Below are 21,366 nucleotides of genomic sequence, written 5' to 3' on the forward strand. Positions count from 1 at the left end.
TTGAAGGGGCTGGAGAACAGGCCTTGTGAGGAACGGCTGAGAGAGCTGGGGGGGTTTAGCCTGGAGAAGAGGAGGCTGAGGGGAGACCTCATTGCTCTCTCCAACTACCTGAAAGGAGGTTGTGGAGAGGAGGGAGCTGGGCTCTTCTCCCAAGGGACAGGACGAAAGGGAATGGCCTCAAGCTCCACCAGGGGAGGATTAGGCTGGACATGACAAAAGCAATTGTTTTCCTCTTCTAAAATGTTTATTTTTGCAGTTTATAGGAAAAAAAAAAGGTTTTATTATAGCTTGATAGCTGACCTGCCAGGGAAATTGTAGGAGCCTTTGAGAAACAAGTCTATTTTGAGCCCTTGCACCTCAACATGGGAACTGAACAGCTGTACAGAAGTGTAAAATGGGTGTTATTTTCATAAAGATCTTTCTTTGCCTGGGAAATTCCAAGATAGAAAACCCCAGAAAATGTTAAATGACTGCTTAAACCCAGAGCCCAGACCTGCACGAGAGTTACCCAACATCTCCCTTCAGCCAGTCAAAGGCATGTCTAGCAAAAATGCTTCCAGTACTGGTAAAGGATGGGAGATGTAAAGTTTCGTCTACCACCTTGAATAGAAAATATTTTCCCATTGAAGTAAGAGGTGAATTTATCCGCTTTCTACAAATCAAGTGAGTGAGAATTAATGCGAATCTCTACTGGGAGGCAGCAGAGCAAAACTGGAGTTGAGGGGCAGGTACACACACAGGCTGTGGATGCTGCGATGGGAGCCAACAGGTTTTCATGGTGCTGCTGGAAACAGAGGGCTAGTTGTCTCAGGGAATTTAGGTCTTAGTGTCCTGGCTGAAGCTGCAGTTCAATCTAGTTCATGTGGAGGCGGTTCCTCCAGATTTAGCCTTCAGAATCAACTGAAAGTTAGCCTTGAACTCTCCCGTAATTGCTGACTTCCGGAGTAAACACGATCCCTGTCTTTTTCAGGCACTGTTGTGTTCTGTTTTAGTCACCTCCATCCTCTGAGCAGCTGCATTATTCAATTATTTGGCACGCCTACGATATGTCAGTAGGGGATTACTAGGGATGGCTTTGTCATTGATGCGTCATTTTAGAATGGAAAGCCTAGTAAATGCTTGTCTCCTGCCTCTCTTCTCCTGTGGCCAACAAAACATCTTGATTTTCTAAGAGGGCTCAGGTTAATGGGTGACAAATAGAGAACTGTTGAGGCGGTGTCATTCGGGATATTTCCAAACAACCATGATTTTTACAATCTTGTTCAGGGACATAAAAATTTAGCAAGTGGAGAACCCTGAGCCAAATGAGTCATTATTGATTCTGGGCTAGAGGTGCTTCAGAATAGATGGCAGAGAGGTAAAGCCGTTATTAACTAACACTGACACTCCAGCAGCAAGCAGAGTTACACTGCAGGGTGTTCAGCGTGCCCTGTTAAATACAGCTGAACACTCTCAATTGAGTCATTACTCACCGTCTTCTATGGAGTTTTACTTAGAAGGAGAAATGGGCAGTGGAGTCAGATATTTCTCAGATACAATCCTATATTCTTAGCAAAAACACAGAAAATCTTTTTCCCCCTGCCCTGAAACAGCATACAGAAAACATTCAGAGAATTTCTGTTTACAGCTTTATACGTCTTTTCCTTAGTGACCTTCAGGACCCCATTCTCAATGGCATCATGTCCTTTTTTCCTGCTCCTGTATGATTTTCACTGTTTTTAGCTCTTTGCATTGTGTGATTTCACTTGGTTCTTTTCTAGAAGCAACAACACAACACGTGTGTCAGTATGTGATGGGAGGCACCCTTTGCTTCCCTTATCTGACTTCCATAAAGAAATTCAATGGCTTTTCTGTACAGAAATTCAATTTTTACAACTGGCAGTATGATAAATTTCATGTGACTCATTACAATGCAGCAAATAAAGTTCTCTAACAGAGCAAAGAAAGTTCTCTGCAGACTAAGTACTAAGGTAGGAAATAACACGTTGACAGTAATGTAGCAGAGAATAATGGACAAGGGGAAACATAAATAAAAATTAACAACAAAAAAAGAAATTGAACCATGTGTACCAAGGTACCTGAAATCACTACCAAGGTGCGTAGGAAACACAGAAGACTAACAGATACTGAAGTTCCAAGCAGCGTCAGAGTATGATGGTGGCCTCCCTTGGAAATTATCCATTTATAAACACGTATCACATTCTGGAGTGACCCCAAGCCACTGTCCCAAATCCCAGCTGCACCGAGGCTGCATTGATGAAAGAACAGAGAATTTCTGCAGTTACTGACAGTGGAAGGAGGTGTAGAGGTTCCTCCCGAACAGTTATGAATTCCCACTTTTGTGAGATGCATCCTCCTAACCCCAAACCTAATGTTGTGACATCCCACCACACAGCAGAGGGTGCTGAATAACGGAGCATCGATTCTGACAGCTCTCCCGCGGGTAACGTGTGTGTGCGCGGTAGCGTGCACATGGCTTTGTCCCTCCCGAGCCAGAGCGTGGCGCTTACTGTAATGGACTCTTGTAATACCATCTTGGCTGCATCCCAAAAGGAGGGATGGAGGGACACTCAGAGCGTAATGGGATTGCACAGCGGGGGAGAATGACCTGCCTTCTAGCAAGCAGAGTAAGCAGCGCCCACTTGGCGTGTGTGAAGCTGTGTCATGACACAGATCCCAGAGCCCCACCAGGCTGCCTCTGTACAACAGCACAAACTGGCTGGAATGAAATAAACCTTCCCCTGAGGGACAGAATGCTTCAGACAACCAAGGGATGCGCTTGGAAATCTTTTACCGGTACGTACTTCTTATTTAGTTGGCTTTGTTCCCTGCAGTACGCCTTTCAGAGTTAAAAGACATCGGTGACTTAAAGCTACAAATCTGCTTAGAGGAAGGGAAGGAGGTTAGTGTAGGCAGGAAGGCTTCTGAATGAACAGCTTAAATTGCAGATTGTTACACCCAATCCACCTCCTTTCAGAAACCTTTGGAAAAACTAGCTTAACATAAAATGATGCTTGTCACCTAGGACTCGGTGGTGCAGAAATGACAAGGCCACTTCGATTTATCTGGAGAGGAAATGGGAGGGGTAGTGCCATGTACAAATAAAACCCTTCGATCCTGACATCAATCTCTTAATTAGGAAGCTGTCAGTAAGGCGCAGTTTTGTTAACCCGTGTCTGTCTGGACAGACCTACTGCTCTGAACAACAGCAGCATTAAATTCACCGCGGGTTATACAATTCTAGTTTGTTGCATTTCTCAGTGGCACAAACCATACTACAAATTACCCCAGCCCTCACCAAACTGTCTTCAGCAGCAAGCAGAGTTGCTTTTTCCCTGCAGTCTAATTACACAAAATGCTTAGGGATTAGATATTCGCCTTGGTACTATAAAGGTATATACCTTCATTTATTTTATTTAAATCTTGAAATAAAAAAAAAGTGAATATTTGACCTTCACCTGATAAAATACTTGAAATTTTGTTAATTACACACAGCACATAGACTTCTAAAATACTTGTATCAGAAATAAAAGTCTTCTCAAGAACTACTTCATGGCAAAACCCTTGGGTAAGAATGATTTGCAGTTAGAAACTCAAAGGAAGCTCTCCTCTCTGCTTGTGGTTTCCTGCCTCTCCCTCAAAGTCTCCGAGCCCTGGAAGGCCTTTGTTCTACTTCTACACCTATGTCTTCATTTCTGCTATAAAACTTAAACCAAAACCTCAGGTAAGGAGGCTGTTATCAAAACACCAGTATGTAACGTGGATAAACAGACAGTACTCCCAACTATTTATCGCTCTGCTTGAACGCTTACCTCTGGTTTGGATATGGAACTACAGCAGGAGCCCCAGGAGAAGGAGGCTTTTTGTTGTCTTTCCCATTGGACAGGGCAACTACACTGGACCTGGGAGACAAGAAAAGAGTTAAGGTATTAGGTGTGCTAGCCCATGTTTACATTAATAGTACATTTTCATGTGCATGGTCGATAAAGGGCACACGAAAGAGCTCATAGCAAGCCAAGCCTCGCTGGAGGGAGGTTATACAGCTGGGCTAAGGGAGATGGGGAAAAAACTCATCCTTGCTGTTGGGGCTCACCTCAAGGGTTGAAACGCCCCTGACTCCCAGGTCCATGTTCTGGCTGGAGAAACCCTGAATCTGCCCCACTACAGGCATCCTACACTTCTGTTTCTTTCCCAGACATCACATCTAGTGCTGGAATTTAATGGGATAGGCAAGAAGGACACAGGGTTACTGAGAGCACACGTGGAGCAAACACCAAGAGGGAAGCTCTTGGCCTTCCTGTCCTAGTTCAGGAAGAGAGAAGTGGGCAGATAGGGAGTTAACGTGCTGGATGCTGGAACACAGGGACAGAATGTTTGTTGGGAGATAAATTGTCAACACCACCAGGAAGTTTCAAACCAATGGACTAGAAATCCCAGTCCCTTCATGTGTACGTATGACTACCTGTTTCGGTTACGTGTCACGAGTCTGTTTTGCATTCTGCTCCGGGTACTGTGAAACACGGTCCACACAGGGCGTAGACAGACGGGCATTTCTGTCCTTGCAGATAAGGGCCTGGTTTTTCTCTTATCTGACAGGATGAATCCCAGGGAGGTCAGTGGTAATGGAGCAGCAGAAGAGCAGATGCTAAAGGGTTTTCTTTTTGGAGCTTTTTCCAGGAATCTAGGAGGATTCAGGCACAGTGGAGAGATTGAAGTTTAAGGTTCACTCAGGCAAGAACCGGCCTTCCTGCTTACTGGAACACCTGACTTGGAAATGACATATATGCTGAACTAGGAGCAAAGTCCTGTAATAAATAACCGTGCTTCAGCCATTTCCTCCTTTGTGCAGTGGAAAACTGGCACTCAGTGAGGGATCTCTTAATGGCACCAGTATCAGTTTCATCTTTCTTTTCCTCCTTACTTCAACGCTTATGAAAAAGAGGGTGTTAAGCTGCAGAAGCCAGACAGTGAAGATTTCTTCTGGAGAGGTAATTTCCCATCCTGTAGGGTACAGTTTGGTGCACAGGGCTTCATTACTTTCGAAAGAGAAGCAATAGAGAGAGACAGGCGTTGTCAGAGAGTGGCCATTCAAGCAGGTGGGGGGCTGGCCTCTTATGACTTAGCTGGGAATGCGCATTTTAAATGTTGAAACTGAGTGTCCTGATGAAGTGCTTAGGGATATGATTTCGTAGTGGACAGGTACAGTTGTGCTTGATGATCTCAAAGGTCTTTTCCAACCTAGCAATTCTATGATTCATCCCCTTTTTGAAGTTAATACTCAGACCCGGTTCTTGAGTCCTGAATAACAACATAAGGACTTCACCATAACAATAACCGATTGTGAAAGACAGAAGTTCCTTCTTGAGAGAGTGTAAAAAAACAACAGGAGAAACCTCAAGCAGCCAGAAAGAATGCATTGAGTGTTGCACTGCTACATTTTCATAGCTATTTTGCTACAAAGTTGAGAATTGTCTTAGAGATGAGCTCTGGAGGTTGCTGGAGTCTCACAGAGAGAATCGATTCTTAGTATAGTCAACAAGTGTTATGTTGGGGACACAGCACTTGTACTCTCTCCATGTGCCACATTTTGTTATTGAGTGACATTCCAATTCTCTTCTTGTTATTGGTTTGTGAAAATTGGAACTTCTGCTTTAAAGGTGTAGTAGCATTGGACTTCTACATCAGCAGTCTGTCATCTCTTGACGTTTCTCTTTATTTTTCACTTTGGGATGACAATATATCTTGTAATTTTGATAATTACTTATTTTCAGCATACCTTATGATGACTTAAGTCATTAGAAACGCTCTTCAATCCATGCTGCTGTGTAGCCTTACGTAGCCACAAATTGGGCTCAAAGATCTTGTAGCTGGTCAAGTGATTCCCAGTTTCCCTTCTGCTACCCTAATAACACCTTAACCCTTATGGTTAGGACATTGGTGTAACCACAACCATGATATTACCTTGCATAGAGGACTAGACCTGCTCTTTCCACTTAGAATGAGATTTTTTTAGGCACCCATCAATTTTAAATGAGACCATGACTTATGGAAGCTATTTATGCCTTCCTAAATAACAGGGATAAAAACAAGCAGGCAAAGTGGAAAAAAAAAGCAAGTAATAAAATGAGCCCTAATTCTCTCACTGCAACTTTTTCTTCTAACACTGAAGTTTACTAAAACAAAAAGGAGAAAATAGTGGTACCCCCAGACTCCTTCTTGAGGGTTTTCGTAACGGTAATCTTAGTTTTTCAAGAGCGTGAATTTCCAGAAATATAACGGTGACTTGAAACACTTTTCTCATAATCCAGTTGCAGATTTCTAAACTGCAGAAACTTGTGTAGCTCCACCATAAAATGAACATAAATCATAAAATGATTTAAAATATTCAATCAGAAAAGTAATGAAATCTGGGTACCTCTCAAAAAGATGTACCATGTGTATTACACAGAATTGTAAATCATCATCAGAAATTTTAAACATAAGACTTTAAAGCCTTCACATATGGCAGAAGAAGAAATGTCAAGCATCACAGTGAAATTATTGATCATGTATAGAATCATAGAATGGTTTGGGTTGGAAGGGACCTTAAAGATCCTCCAGTTCCAACTCCTCTACCATGGGCAGGGACACCTCCCACTGGATCAGGTGCCCAAGGCCCATCCAACCTGGCCTTGAACCCCTCCAGGGATGGGGCAGCCACAGCTTCCCTGGGCAACCTGGGCCAGGGCCTCCCCACCCTCATAGCGAAGAAATTCTTCCTTATGTCTAGTTTAAATCTGCCCCTCTCCAGTGTATATCCATTGTTCCTCATCCTGTCACTCCATGCCTTTGTGAACAGTCCCTCCCCACGCTGCTTTGGATGCAGCCCAGGACACGGTTGGTTTCTGGGCTGTGAGCACACGTTGCTGGCTCATGTCGAGCTTTTCATCCACCAGCCCCCCAAGTCCTTCTCCGCAGGGCTGCTCTCAATCACATCACCCCCATCATGTATTGAAATCAGGGATTGCCCCAACCCAGGTGTAGGACCTTGCACTTGACCCTGTTGAACCTCATGAGGTTCTCACAGCCCCCCTTCTCCAGCCTGTCCTGGTCCCTCTGGTTGACATCCTGTCCTTAATATACCTTTAATCACTAATATTATTGGTACTGCAAACTGGAATTTTTATGATTATCCCTGCAGTGTCATTAGAAAACAGATCTCTCAAATCAGTTAATTTCTGTATTTCTTATTTTGCTCAAACTTTCCAGACAACCTGTCCAAAACCTAGACAGCATAATTTAATGCCATAATGAAATCACTTCTCGAAAGTCTATGAGAAAATAAGAAATTTGCCTTTGAGTATCAAGGTAAAAGGTACTAGGTGTCTCTCTTCTTCCTGGGGGATATTCTGCAAGATGATGAACTTGCCTGGAATAAGTGCAGAAGATCAGTTTCTGGTCCTGTAGTGTCCACTTGTCTTCTTGTAAAGTAGCTCCAAGTGGTGTCCTGTCAAGCAGGGATGTGCAGAAGGGGTGCAGGTGATGCAATATGCCCTCATTGAGCACAAGTTGTAAAATCTGTATCTGTTTGAGATAAAATGCCGTGAAAGCATCACTGATAATAGATCACAGAAAGGTAAAAGTAGAATTACTTTTTGGCCCAGGATTAGCATTTTGAGGAGCATTCTGTTTAGTGCAAGCGTTTTGTTCCTATCAACTTTGAGCTGAGCCTTTTCTTGGGGTGCACTGGAGCAACGGATCGAGGGAAAGATCCTTTAGAGAAATGGAGGGAGCAGAACGGATCACCAAGCTGTGACAAGTTTGTGAGTATGAGGCTGTGGAGACCTGGGCTAATAACTGGCGTCTGCTGCACATCTCCTGAATCACAGGTTACTCAACAGCCTTAACATGCAGGGATCTCTCCTGCTTGTAGGAAGAGATAACAGGGAAAAAACGTCTGGAACTCTGGAAACATTTATAGGGAACCTTGCGGGGTCTTTACCTGTGATTTCCCACACACAGTAAAAGGCATGCAGCAGCTTTCAAGCTGTGGCAAGACTGGGAGCCATCAAATCACATCTAGTCCTGGATTCACTCCCAAAATCCAGCTGCAGTAGCCTATGGGACAGGAAGCAGCTTCTGAAGACTTTGGTTCCTTGGTTGTTCCAAGGATCAAAGCCTAAACAGCATCATCCCTTAATCAAAGCACTGATGTAGATTCCTGGCCACCAATCTTTTCACTACTACGTTCTTGATAGTGAGCTCCTAATTTTATTGTTGATCCTTCCTATTCTTTGTTTTGCTGCTCACGTCTTCATCGCAACCCCTCCCATTGCAGCCAAGAAAGCTGAACGCCAGATTTGAATTTCTATCTGGTAGTAGGTTCAAGGTGTGAGAATCTGAGGGGACCAAGCATCTTAGGACAATTTGAATTCCACCTGTGTCACTGGGCCAGCCGCTTGTAGGAACCCAACTGCTGGGTCAGTGGACCAGCCAAAGGTAACTCCGTTGGGCATTGAATTACATTGAATTGTGGGATCTTTTTATTTGGGAGCCAGACTTGAAGTTTAGCCAATAAGTTTGCCTTGCATTTGATTGAGAGAGCTATGAAAATGTGCACAGTGACTTCTTCAGTGCTGAGAGCATCTCCTGGGTTCTGTGGTAGAACTTGGAGCAGACCATCACCCCAGTTCTGCAGATCTTTGCTTTAGGTAGATGGTTTCATTGTTTCTACATTGGGTGTAGCTTATGATCATCTCTTTTGCTTTGATGAAATCTGTAAACATAATTATTCTAAGGCATCTTGCTGTTATTTTGACAAGGAAACATCTCCACCCCACTGTCCTGATCAAAGCCTCAGCCCTTTTCTGGCCTAATGTCATGTTCTTCTTGGCACTGCAGGTTACATACAGTGATCTGAAACATAATGGTGGTTTTCAGAAAGGTAAGTCTTATTATTTGCTGTGATTTACTCACTAGCCAGAGGCCCAAAGACGAGAAAATTACCTCAGAGTCATGGTCCCTCTCGGGAAGAAACGAGCAATCACACAGTATCAGCAAGGTACAAAATAATACCCATCGGGACTAGAGGTGCTGAGGTGCCTTGCCGAGCCTGGCTGCGCTCGTGCTGAGCTGGTGACCTCTGTACAAGGCGCGGCACTGAATCTACGCAGATTATCTCTGCAGCTCTACCCAGCACCAATGGCAGCTATTAATGTATATGTTTTCAAGCATCTCTTCTGAGAGAATAACATAGCTAATGTGAGGCTGCCAAGGCACTTCAGCATTTATTGTGCCCCTTGCTGGTCTCTGAGGGGTAGTGGAACTCAGGAATTGTTGTCCTTGTCAAAGGTGTTGCCTCATTTCCTCTTATGAGACAGTTGACCTTGATGACTTGTCCAAAGTCATGTTCCAGGTCAGCTGTGGAGCTGGGAGTGGAACTCAGAGGTCCCAATACTATAACCATTAGACTGTACCACCCGTGAGCAATAAGAACTTATCCAGTCAAACACTGCTAAAGAAATCAAATCACTAAAAAAGTTAAGACCAAAAGATCAAGTTTGATCTTTCAAACTGGCATCATGTTTGTCACTGTACTTGATGATAGCTTTTCTTCTCCCCAGGGTGATCATGTGTGGCTGGACACTCAACCAAACAGGGAATTTAATGTCCCTATCGGGGCAGTTGTGAAGGATTCTGACTCGGGACGGATCTTGCTGGAGGATGACGAAGGCAAGGTGGGCTACGCTATAATTTTCTGTAAAAGATGAACATAAAAGTACAAAGTAGAAAAGAATGGCTCTGTTGCATCAGATCAAAGCCCCATCTAGCCAAATGGTGTGACTTTGAACATCTGATAGGGTATACTGAAAGAAAGAATTGAAAAGTAAAGGAAGTATAAGGTAATACCCTAGTATCCTCAGGTCCCAGCACGATGAAGATTTAGAGCTTCCCAAGATAGAATTTATGTCTACATGGTTAAGAAAAGAAAATGGACAGACTCCATTCCCTAAATTTTGTGGAGGCTTAGGTGAAATCATGATCCCACTGAAGTCAGTTGGGGTTTCATCCCTACGTCATACAGTGCTGTGGCTGTGGTGACCTGACAGAGCTGCACTTTGAATAATGCTGAAGTTGATGATGTCCAGAACTCACCTGGATGGCTTCACCCAGTATTTTAAATCGTCTGATCCTGGGGAGCAGCAAACCGGTTAATTTCTGTAGTTGAGTCAACTGTTGGTTAGAATATGCTGGTCTGAGCATGGATTATACTGAAGCTCACTTTGGTCTAACACGGCTCTCCTTTGTTTGCCTCTGAGCAGTGGCTTAACACATTAAAGCTGATGCCTTGCCTTTTTCAGGAACACTGGATCACGGCTCGGAACATGCACATGGTGCGCCTGATGCACCCCACCTCTGTCCACGGAGTGGAAGACATGATCCGCCTTGGGGATCTCCACGAAGCTGGCATGGTGCACAACCTCCTCATCCGCCACCAGGAGCACAAAATCTATGTGAGTGCCAAGGTCACCAGGCAGAGCACTTTGAGCAATGCCTTCTCGTACATGTAGAGCACAGGGACCTGAGCAGCCTGCAAGCCTTTCACACTTGGGGCTCTCTGCTTCCTTTACTGACTGAGGGTGCCAAGGAGACACAACGCAGTTTTTCTTCAATGGCTCGATGGCCAGATGGAGATCTGTGACAAGTGGTGTCCCTCAGGGGTACTGGGACCAGTGCTGTTTAATATATTCATCAATGATATAGACAGTGAGATCGAGTACACCCTCAGCAAGTTGGCAGATGGCACCAAGCTGAGAGGCGCAGTTGCTTCAGTGGAAGGATGGAATGTCATCCAGAGGGACCTGGACAGGCTGGAAAAGGGGAGCTGTGAGAACCTCATGAGGTTCAACAAGGCCAAGTGAAAGGTCCTACACCTGGGTCGTGGCAATCCATGGTTTCAATACAGGCTGGGGGATGATGTGATTGAGAGCAGCCCTGCGGAGAAGGACTTGGGGTGCTGGTTGATGAGAAGCTTGACATGAGCCAGCAACATGCGCTCACAGCCCAGAAACCAACCATGTCCTGGATCAGGCTGCCCAAGGCCCATCCACCTGGCCTTGAACCCCTCCAGGGATGGGGCAGACGCAGCTTCCCTGGGCAACCTGGGCCAGGGCCTCCCCACTCTCATGGTCCCTCCCCAGCTTTCTTGTAGCCCCTTCAGGTACTGGAAGGTCGCTAAAAGGTCTCCTCGGAGCCTTCTCTTCTCCTGGCTGAACATCCCCAACTCTCTCAGCCTGTCCTTGTATCTGCTCCAGCGCTCAGATCACCCTTGTAGCCTCCTCTGAACCCATCTGGAACTAGACTCCCAGCCTCACCTAAGTGCTACTATGGATTTCCCCAGCTTCTTTCCTGCCCCCGTTAAGATTTATACAAGTGGCTTTGGTTGTGTTCTTGTTTGCAGGCCTGCTGCTAGAGGTAACATTTCCTAACTGTTTTCCAGACTTACACAGGATCAATTTTGGTAGCAGTGAATCCATACCAGCTGCTGCCCCTCTACACTGTCGATCAGATCAGACTGTACTGTAACAGGAGGATCGGAGAGCTACCACCTCACGTCTTCGCCATTGCAGACAACTGTTATTTCAATATGAAGAGGAATAAGAGAGACCAGTGCTGTGTGATCAGGTGACTGGACTCGGGAGAGGATGAAGAGCAGAAACAAAGTCTGGTGTGGTTTTGGGGCACCTCTCTAGGCACAGATCAGAACAGAGACAACAGGAAGGAAATATTTTCTCCCTTGCTACTTCATTTTCAGTTAGGGCTGCAGAATGCGGGCATAAAAGATTCCAGTATTGCGTGTACGCTAGGGCAAGCGGCCACTAGGGCCGCTTGCCCTAGCGTACACGCAATACTGGAATCTTTTATGCCCCACAGCAGAAGGTAGAGCATAAGCAAGGGATTTCTGAAGTCTATATATAGTTTTCCTCCCGAATCTTTGAACACGGTGATCCATTCTGCACATGAGCACTACAGATAGAAACAGAAAACACAAGCTTGTGTGATACAGGGCTATCTTTTACCTTGGGGACAGAATACTTACATTACGTGTGTTTAATGAGAATAGAGATTTCCTGGAGAGAAACAGCATCTGTGAACCTGAAGGTTTCTTCATCCTGTAAACACATAACATGTATCCATTTTCTCCTAAACATCAGTGTGAAGAAGCCAATAGTCTCATTGCCATAATATCTGATTGTAGCTGAGGCAACTCAGTTGCTGTGCTAAGGCTAGCATTGAAAATCTAGTAACGCATTCAAGAAAAAAAGCAAATGGTCATTTAATTTGCACTGTGCCAAATGTCATCCTTGGATTTGCTTGGTTGTAATCAATGGGAGAATTTAGACCTCAGCCTAAGCCTAAAAGAACAACTTTAATTTTAGTAGACAAGATGATGAAAGACTAAAATTCTCCAGCCCTCTATGAAAGACAGTCTCATCTGCCACTCACAGGATAAATATAAGTGGGATTTTTTTTTTAACTTGGTCTGCCATTTTGTCAGCCTAGCCAAAAAAACAAGAAGAAAGGAAAGCTGTAATGATCTTGTTTCTTGCTGCAGTGGAGAATCGGGAGCTGGGAAGACTGAAAGCACAAAACTAATACTACAGTTTCTGGCAGCTGTCAGCGGTCAGCATTCCTGGATAGAGCAGCAAATCCTGGAGGCCAACCCCATTCTAGAAGGTGGGTTACTTAGCAAACACGCCTGATTTATCACCTATATCTCAGGACTTTTGTATCGGGAAAAAACATTCCGAAACAGATCTTTGAACCAGTGTGTTTGTGTAACTGCTAAAACTCTTGAAACACTGGTGATGCGGGGCAGAAGTTCTCTCTCTGCTTTTCTGCCACATCCCATCAAGTTCACAGCAGCTCCCGTGCCGCTCCCACTGTCCTACGTAACCTGGAACTGCCAGGAGCACCGGAGCCCTTGGGGGTGCAAAGCCCAGAGTTATGACCCCTGGTTTAGCGTTTGCGCCAGATTGTGGCAGAGTGAGTGGCCAAGCACAGGCGTATCTGCAGGGCAGCTCCCCGAGACCCCCAGCTTTCTCTGTAGAGGAATCGAGTGTGTTCCCAGCACATCCTTCAGGAGGTCTTCAGAACTGCCCTCTTGGCTGGTCACATATAGGGCACGTTTAGATCATTTGAACAGGTCTTTTAGGACCCAGTTATCTAGATCCACGGTACTGCTGCCCCTCTCTTTTAGCGGCAGACTGAGGTCAGACTTCTCAGCACCGTCATTTGGAACACAACATGGGAAATAGCAGCAGCAATAAAAAGAAGGGCATAAAAAGTAGACCTGATGTTCATTAACTGCAATAATCCAGACACTATCTCTGTCCCTTGCTTATCAGCTTTTGGAAATGCCAAGACAATTCGAAATGACAATTCCAGCCGCTTTGGGAAATACATTGATATCCACTTCAACCAAAATGGTGTGATAGAAGGAGCCCGGATTGAACAGTTTCTTCTGGAGAAGTCCCGGGTTTGCCGGCAGGTGAGGGCACTGGCAGGTGTTCATCCTGCCTGCTCCTGTGATACAAGCATACGCTGACAAGGCTGCCCGTTGGCCTATTTCTTTCTTTTAGGCTCCAGAGGAGAGAAACTATCACATCTTCTACTGTATGCTAATGGGGATGAATACAGAGCAGAAAAAGATGCTGAATCTGGGCACTGCTTCAGAGTACACTTATCTCACTATGGTAATAGTCTCTGCTTTCTTCTCCATTATGCCTCTGCCATTTCCTTCTCCCTGTGAGCGATTACAATCAATAGGAGCTGCAGATGGGTAGTTATCAAATATGAACAGTCCTTTTCTTAGAATACCAAAAGCAGTAACACTGAGAGTGCTGCGAGCCTTGGTTTCAGATATTTATTGTCATGTCCACCAGCAGCAATTGGCAGTTCAAAGCTTTCTATCAAAGTCAGACTTAGGGAACGTGAGGAGGGCCATGAAGCTGGTGGAGGGTCTAGAGGGGAATCCATGTGAGGAACAGCTAAAGCCACTTGGTCTGTTCAGCCTAGAGAAGAGGAGACTGAGGGGAGGCCTCATCGCAGTCTACAGCTTCCTCACAAGGGCAGGAGGACCAGGAACTGAGCTTTTCTCTCTGGTGACCAATGATAGGACCCAAGGGAATGGCAGAAAGATGTGCCAGGGGATGGTTAGGTTGGATATTAGCTAACTGGTTAGTTTGGGGCATGAAAGCTATCATGTTCTTTAGCCTGTGCATATACCTCGTATTAAATACGCCAGTTGGTTTGAGTTGGGCTGTTCTACAGCTGTGGAAAAAATGAGCAAAGTCCTACCTCTGATGAAGCTAATGGGAGCTGGGTACCTAGTTTCAGAGGAAAATAGAAAACAGCCTATAAAGCTGCTTCTAGAGTCTCAAAAGTAAAACTATTAAAGCTGCTGGAGAATTTTTCAAAGGTGATGTTTTCAAAAGAGAAATGATCTTGCAGCAAGGGCTGATGAGTGCAAGACCACATTGGCCGTTCCATAAAAAGTGCCCTGGGTCAGCAGTAGGGCAGTGTAATACTGAGACAGGAGGATTAGATTAAAGGAGAACATATCCATGGGTTTGTTCAGGTTAGCTCCTGGCACAAGCTGGCATGTTTACGTGCTGTAAACAGAAATGCCTAGGAACACTTCACTTTTGTAATCATCACACTATATTGTCAGTAATGGCAGGGATAAAAAGGCATTTTCCCATCTCTGCTAGGGCTGAAAATAATTTCTATGAGGAGCAGTATTGTAGGACAGACTGTGCAGGCTTTTTGAAGGTTCTAATGCTGCCTTGGATGCTTCCACCTGCTTTCCACTATATCCTAGTATTCTTATTTTGAGATTTGCTTTCTGGTACTGATCCAACTCTACTTGTTTTTATTTGGGATTAGGGCTCATACTTGTCCGTTGATAAGGCAGAGAGAGGAAACCAAAGGAACAGGCTTGGGCTTGTAAGCGTAGGTAACCTTGTCAAAGTTTCCTGTCTTTCTGTGCTCCAGAGCAGCCGTCCCCTCAGCTTTTCCTTTGGGCTTCCCCAGGATCCAGGCTAGCCCTGGAGAAATACATTATTTAGCTCTCTGCTAATGCGTTCCTCTTGAGAGCAGAGATGAGGAAAGAAACAGCCATGGTAAGAGCATATAGAATGTCTAAGTAGGTTTTTCCCTTGTGTCTTGTGGCAAATGGCTCACAGGGTATCCACGCTGTGTACAAGGGTTATTGAGCCTGCAGATCTTTTCTTTCTTTGATGGGTCCTGGGAGGATTTTCCTTACCTGTGGTGTCTTGCAGGGCAACTGCATGTCCTGCGACGGCCGGAATGATGCCAAGGATTATGCCCACATCCGCTCGGCGATGAAGATCCTCATGTTCTCAGATTCTGAACACTGGGACATCAGCAAGCTGCTGGCTGCGATCCTGCACCTGGGCAACGTAGAGTTCGAAGGTAAACTCAGCATTGTCTGTTCTTGGCCTTTTTCCAGATTTAATGGCCTAAAACGCTGCCCCTTCCACCTGTACAGATTAGGTTGTGCTGCTCTGGGTGGACAGCATTGGAAGGGCAGGCAGATAAGCACCGTGAAATTCTGATTAGTGGCTCCACTGCCTAATGTTTTGCAAAACATATTATTACTATTATTATTTTGTTATGCTGTCAGGTCTCTATGGTTATAAATAGGCCCTTGTCATACAAACTGAAACAACAGATGATATAATGCCATGGTACATTTGCCAACTGTTGTGCTACGCAAGCCAGAGGACACAGGGGCAATTGAGGGATGATTGCTGTGGAGCTGATTGCAGTCAATTCTCCTGCCTGGGTCTGGTGAACACTTACCTGCATAAGGGCTCTTTGGATATGACACAGCCCGAGACACCCAGCAGAGGTGCCAGAAGCTCTCACAATTTAGGACTCCTGCTCACTTTGTGATACAGAGGGACTGGTACAGTGATGCCAGCTGGATTCTTTGGATTAATGCTGGCTGCTAAAATGAGGGATTTCCTTCATTCCCTTTTGTTGCCTGATTTTCCCACAAGCCAGATACACAGAAAAAAAAATATTTTCTAAAACACGTTTTTCTGAAGTGAGATACCACTGCCCTAGACCCCCAGTAGCTACTATTTAAAATTAATAACCTTGTCAGTTTTGCTATATTTTCAGCCTGATGTTCTGGTGTTGTGAGGGCCCCATACATCTTGGGATCCCTGAGTGAAATCAGGACCTTCCTTAGTAAAATCATCAAACCTGGGAGTTTCAAAAGGAAACTCACTGCCTTGCCACATTCCCAGAGCCACAGGGATACAGAAATACAGCTGCAATAACAGCACAGCCCCACTCAACATAGCAGAAATTACTCACCCTGAGACTGATTGTTTCCTCATTGCAGCGGCTGTGTACGACAACTTGGACTGCTCTGACGTGATGGACTCACCGCACTTTTCAATCGCAACCAAATTGCTTGAGGTAATGGACTCTCTCATCTTCTCCTATGAGTTCTCTCCTTCACCCTTGCTCCCTGAGTTTGTCTTTGAGGAGTGTCTAGGTGTGGGTGGATGCATGGGTGTGCCCCCTTCCTTCCTGCTGACACTCATTTGTTCCAGCTGTCTCTCCAAGCCAGGAGAACTTGAACTGGGCCACTAGTGAATGCTGCTGGACAGGCAGTTTGTCACGGCCCTTCTCCTGAGACAGACTTTGCTGGATCTCTTTTATCCACCTGGAATAACCAGGTGGCCATGACTGTTCCTCCAGGTGGACTCCAGCGAACTTCAGAACAGCCTCACAAACCTCTCCATCATTGTCCGAGGAGAAAGCGTGTCCAGGCCTCTGAACATAGTTCAAGCTGCAGATGGGAGGGACGCCTTCGTGAAGGTACTGCTGCTTTCTTCTTCTCTGTTTAAAAGATCAGGGATGGTTTCAGAGCTGGCAGTCTTACTGGGTGAGAAGGATTCACCCAGAGGACTCCAGTCCCTCATCTTTTTCAGACAGCACTGTAGCAGCACGATAGCAAGCAGTAAGCTGTACCCAAAAATTGTAATGATGGGTCCTAATTCTTCTTTAATTTTTTTCTCAGGGTATATATGGGCGGATTTTCCTGTGGATAGTGAATAAAATCAACTCAGCCATTTTCAACCCATCTTCTCAGAAACCTAAAGGCAGACGTCAGTCCATTGGGCTGTTGGACATATTTGGGTTTGAAAACTTCAGCAACAACAGGTAGGAGGCTCTAGATTTCCACTGGAAAGCTGAAAAGCAGCTGATATAAAGGAAAAGAATTAAAAAAACAGGCAGACACATGCTCTTTTGTTACCATCCTGGTTCTCAGAAAAGCAATGACATTTCTAGCACTGAATTTTCCCAATAATGACCATGCACAGATCCCAGTTTTCTTCAGGCTTGGTCATATTTCTGCCTCCTCACCCAACCTTCATTTTGGTGCGGCCATTGCACACGTCTATCCCAAAACCTCAGGAATTTCTCAGAGGAGATGGCTGTGAAGCTGCTATGAGCAGGCAGCCACTAGGAAAGGGCGTATTATGTTCTGTGTGCCAAACTTTCTTGTTCCATGGCATTTTTATAATGTCTCTTGGGATGCGTTTTGCCCATAGTACAAAGGAGGCTGTGCTGTGTTTCCCATTTCCCAGGCTTCCACCTTGCACAGTGTTCTCGCATCCCTTTTGGGGGCTGCCTCAGTTTTCTGTTCTTAAGGCCAGGCCAGCAAACTACCTGGTCAGCAGACACTTATCCCACTGCTACCTCTCCTGCCGACAGTTTCAGTCCCGAAGCACTATTTGTATTTGCCCTTCTCTGCAAGGGCAGCAGTTCTCTCAGCTGTGTGGTACCACCAGCCGTCCACAAACCACCAGTACATATTCTGCAGTCTTTTCCAATCCATGTCAACCGATCGATTTTGCTCGCTTTGAATGAGATAATATTCCTTACTGACTTTTGGAATACAGGCTAGGATCTGCTCAGCCCATCTTCTGTCTTTTGTGTCCTCTCCTATTATTTTATGCTGTTCCCAAAGGCTGCAATCCCTGTGGAGCCTCACTGTGCTGAGGACCCCAGAGACACACAGTGTTCCACAGCAGTCACCAGGTAACGAAACTCAAGTGCAGCGTTAAGGAGTAACAGAATAAGTGGTAGTGCCAATGCAGGTATAACTGTGTCACACAACCATTCAGTCCAGCTATGTTCACAGAGTTTCCTGAAACACTCACAAGACCTTTCCTTGCTTACTCCGCAACGCTCAGTTGGCTCATTTCTGCTTATCTTTATCATAGCAGAAGATGCATTCCTGCTACTGCTAAGGCTGGTGGTCACTAACACTGTGGAATATAGCAGTAGTATATCTTGATATGTATTTGATACAGAGAATAAACAAACACACAGAGCGGTGCAGCTCTGGCCAAGGGTGACCACGGATCTTGTTCTCCCCCAGCTTTGAGCAGCTCTGCATTAACATTGCCAACGAGCACCTCCAGCAGTTCTTCGTGCGCCATGTCTTCAAGCTGGAGCAGGAGGAATACCGTGTGGAGAACATTGCCTGGAATAACATTGACTTTACTGATAACCGCCAGACTCTGGATGTCATCGCACTCAAGCCTATGAATATCATCTCCCTTATTGATGAAGAGAGCAAGTTCCCAAAGGTAAATTTCTGGTTTCACCTGTAATGCCTGGCTTTGCACAGCTTACAGGCAGTGCTTGGCTTTACACACGGAAGAGCGCAAAGGTGGCTTTTGTATACATTGTGAGAGGCAATGTCTTCCCCGCAAGTATGTTCCTTTTAAATTAGCTCACCGTTCAAATGCATCCCTCTCTGGTAGAATGTGCTCCTCCTGGTATCTCACTGTTGAAACTCTTAACAGCTATTGCAGACAGAGAGGGAAGGAGTCCAGCTCATTTTACAAGGGCTTCTCAGGAAATCCTTGAATTCACATACTGTTTGAGTATTGTTGTGCTATTGGTCTGGGCTGCAGCTTGCTCGCTCTTCTCCTGGCTGACAGACTTAGTTAAGCAATGTCACTGTTGTGAGGAAATGTTAATCTGCAAAGACAGATGCAAAGGCATCTTGATCAGAAGGGCAGAGATGAAAGTAGCAGACATCCCTGTTCTCAGACGTCCCTGGAATGACCTAATGGTCCTCTTTTGCCTGTATTTGTTTCTAGGGCACAGATGCCACCATGCTCGTCAAAATCAATTCCCTTCATGGCAAAAGTAACATCTACATCCCACCTAGGAGTGTCCATGACACCAAGTTTGGCATCAACCACTTTGCTGGGGTTGTCTTTTATGAATCAAAAGGTGAGCCTATCTCTGCTGGATATGGAGGGTGAAGAGAAGGGCAAGACCTGCCTTGACTGTGTGGCACTCCAGGGTAGTGTTGATCTAAAGTCAGATCAGGAGGTCAGGAGGATTACTTTAAACTAATCTGCAAATTACTGTAAACGAAGTGGATTTTAGCTAGACAGAGTGGAGCTAGAGCCAGCAAACTGCAGAGATGACAAACTCATTTTGTTTTCATCATACAGATTTCCTGGAGAAAAATCGGGACACACTGAGCGCTAATGTAATGCGAGTGGTTCATTCCTCAAAAAACAAATTCCTGAGAGAGATTTTCCAGGTGGAAACAACCCCACCTACTCTGGGACGTGGGACCATCCGGCATCTTGGAGCTGACCAGACCTACAAGGTTGGTTTGCTGCACTGAGTTGCAGAGACAACTAATTTCTCCTCCTTTCCATAAGGCTCTGGCTGTTCTCGATCTCCTCTTTCTTTTGCACTGACTCTGCAAATCCATGTCCCTCTCATTCTACTAATTTCTGCAAAGGAGTCTAGGAAAAGTCAGGTTTGATTGTCATGCTGTAAACAAGGGTAATGTAATTGGGGAAGGACTGTTCACAATGGCTTGTGGTGATAGGACGAGGGGTAATGGGTATAAACTGGAGAGGGGCACAGTTAGAGTAGACGTAAGGAGGAATTTCTTCATCATGAGGGTGGGGAGGCCCTGGCCCAGGTTGCCCAGGGAAGCTGTGGCTGCCCCATCCCTGGAGGGGTTCAAGACCAGGCTGGATGGGCCTTGAGTCCCCTGATCCAGTGGGAGGTGTCCCTGGGGGTTGGAACTGGATGATCTTTAAGGTCTCTTCCAACCCAAACTATTCTACGATTCTATGAATGTCAGTTCTGTCTCCCAGGCCTGCATCCCAGGGCTCTGTAGCCGTGCCTTCGGGCTGTCATAGAAGCATGAGTTGTGCTACACACACATTTTGTCATTAACTGGATGGGTTTGCTTTGTGTCTGCCCGGGGAGCTGTGCTTCATCTACATCAACAGGATGGGTGTAAATTAGCAGAGGGAAACTGTAACTGAAAAGGTTCATTGGAACAAGGCACCAGCCAGAAACCCCCCTGCAAAGCCAGTGCCTGTCCAGAAGCCAGGAGCTAAACTGCTGTCACGCTGCACACATCACCAGCCGGCTGGGACCGTAACACCCCGGGGGTCTGGGCTGGGCAACGGGCAGGAGAGGCCTGGCCTTTTCCTTCTTGCAGAGGGCTGACAGGCTAGCACAAAGGAGCAAAGAGCTGTGCTGCCACAGACAGATACCCTGCCTCCTGCTCCCAGGGACACAGTCTCACTGCCCCACATATTGCTGCAGCTTTAGCTCTCCCTCCAGCCCAGAGGCTTTGTGGGGAAGCTTGTGAGGGCTAATTATGACAGGAACATTTATGCCTAGTGGTGTAGGGAGCCTTGTCCTGGGCCTAGTGAAAATGAGGTCGTAAAGAGCAGTGGACTGGAAACAGCGTGGGGCAGAGTTCAAATTCTCTGCCCGGCTCTACTTTCACATACTTGGATTTCTGAGTCTTTACCTGTGCAGCGTCAGCATGGTGTGATGGGATGTTTGCATTTAGCTTTACATCTTTGAGTTTTCCTGTCAGGGTACAGAACAAGCAGTCAGCTTGCTATCTTACCTGTTATCTGTCTATTCTCCTGGCACTGTTTTCTGATCATCTCCTTTCTTCCTCAGTCTCTATCTCAATGTGGCTTCCTGCTGTCCAGATCATCTGGCCACGGACAGGTAAACATCCTGGGGGAGAAGAATGTCAGAAGTGATACAAGCAGCAACAGAAAACTGGCTTAGCATCTCTTAAATGCTATGAATGCCTTCAGATTAAATAGCAGGTCTATCTACATTGCTCTATTTACTTTTCTCTATGAATAAGGTTGTGTTATTAAAAAAACCCTTTTTACTTTTAGAAAGCACAGCAGCATGTCAAGAAAGGAGATATTAAATGTGAGAGATACAAAATGCACAGAAGTTAGCTGCAATGCCCAATAC

General features: G+C 45.5%; 2 protein-coding genes across 5 annotated transcripts in view; one reads left to right on the forward strand and one right to left on the reverse strand.

Annotated features, from left to right (window-relative positions):
* Positions 1-281: 281 nt before the first annotated feature.
* LOC138724714 (uncharacterized) overlaps positions 282-21,366 on the reverse strand; it is a 38,830-nt gene continuing 17,745 nt past the window's right edge. The window contains exons 4-13 of one of the 4 annotated variants that reach the window (XM_069864933.1): positions 20,999-21,114; positions 18,832-19,077; positions 16,390-17,284; positions 15,308-15,455; positions 12,080-12,152; positions 7,409-7,563; positions 4,463-4,681; positions 3,813-3,902; positions 2,122-2,248; positions 282-1,756 (exon numbers count right to left, since the gene is read on the reverse strand). In XM_069864933.1, the coding sequence (XP_069721034.1) occupies positions 1,742-1,756; positions 2,122-2,248; positions 3,813-3,902; positions 4,463-4,681; positions 7,409-7,563; positions 12,080-12,151 (678 nt within the window). In that variant the 5' untranslated portion in view covers position 12,152; positions 15,308-15,455; positions 16,390-17,284; positions 18,832-19,077; positions 20,999-21,114 and the 3' untranslated portion in view covers positions 282-1,741. Of the gene's footprint in view, positions 1,757-2,078; positions 2,249-3,812; positions 3,903-4,462; positions 4,682-7,408; positions 7,564-12,079; positions 12,153-15,307; positions 15,456-16,389; positions 17,285-18,831; positions 19,078-20,998; positions 21,115-21,366 lie in introns of those variants that run through there. The other 3 variants (XM_069864932.1, XR_011338099.1, XR_011338098.1) reach the window with 3 other exon arrangements.
* Positions 4,851-21,366, forward strand: part of MYO7B (myosin VIIB) — a 50,290-nt gene continuing 33,774 nt past the window's right edge. Inside the window, exons 1-16 of the mRNA XM_069864934.1 lie at positions 4,851-4,988; positions 8,881-8,923; positions 9,603-9,716; positions 10,341-10,493; positions 11,480-11,664; positions 12,596-12,717; positions 13,389-13,531; positions 13,623-13,736; positions 15,324-15,477; positions 16,418-16,494; positions 16,780-16,899; positions 17,102-17,244; positions 18,470-18,680; positions 19,200-19,335; positions 19,563-19,723; positions 21,055-21,105. Of these exons, the coding sequence (XP_069721035.1) occupies positions 8,906-8,923; positions 9,603-9,716; positions 10,341-10,493; positions 11,480-11,664; positions 12,596-12,717; positions 13,389-13,531; positions 13,623-13,736; positions 15,324-15,477; positions 16,418-16,494; positions 16,780-16,899; positions 17,102-17,244; positions 18,470-18,680; positions 19,200-19,335; positions 19,563-19,723; positions 21,055-21,105 (1,902 nt within the window). The 5' untranslated portion in view covers positions 4,851-4,988; positions 8,881-8,905. The remainder of the gene's footprint in view (positions 4,989-8,880; positions 8,924-9,602; positions 9,717-10,340; positions 10,494-11,479; positions 11,665-12,595; positions 12,718-13,388; positions 13,532-13,622; positions 13,737-15,323; positions 15,478-16,417; positions 16,495-16,779; positions 16,900-17,101; positions 17,245-18,469; positions 18,681-19,199; positions 19,336-19,562; positions 19,724-21,054; positions 21,106-21,366) is intronic.

Source organism: Phaenicophaeus curvirostris, chromosome 10 (genome assembly GCF_032191515.1).
Source record: "Phaenicophaeus curvirostris isolate KB17595 chromosome 10, BPBGC_Pcur_1.0, whole genome shotgun sequence".
Lineage (NCBI taxonomy): Eukaryota > Metazoa > Chordata > Aves > Cuculiformes > Cuculidae > Phaenicophaeus > Phaenicophaeus curvirostris.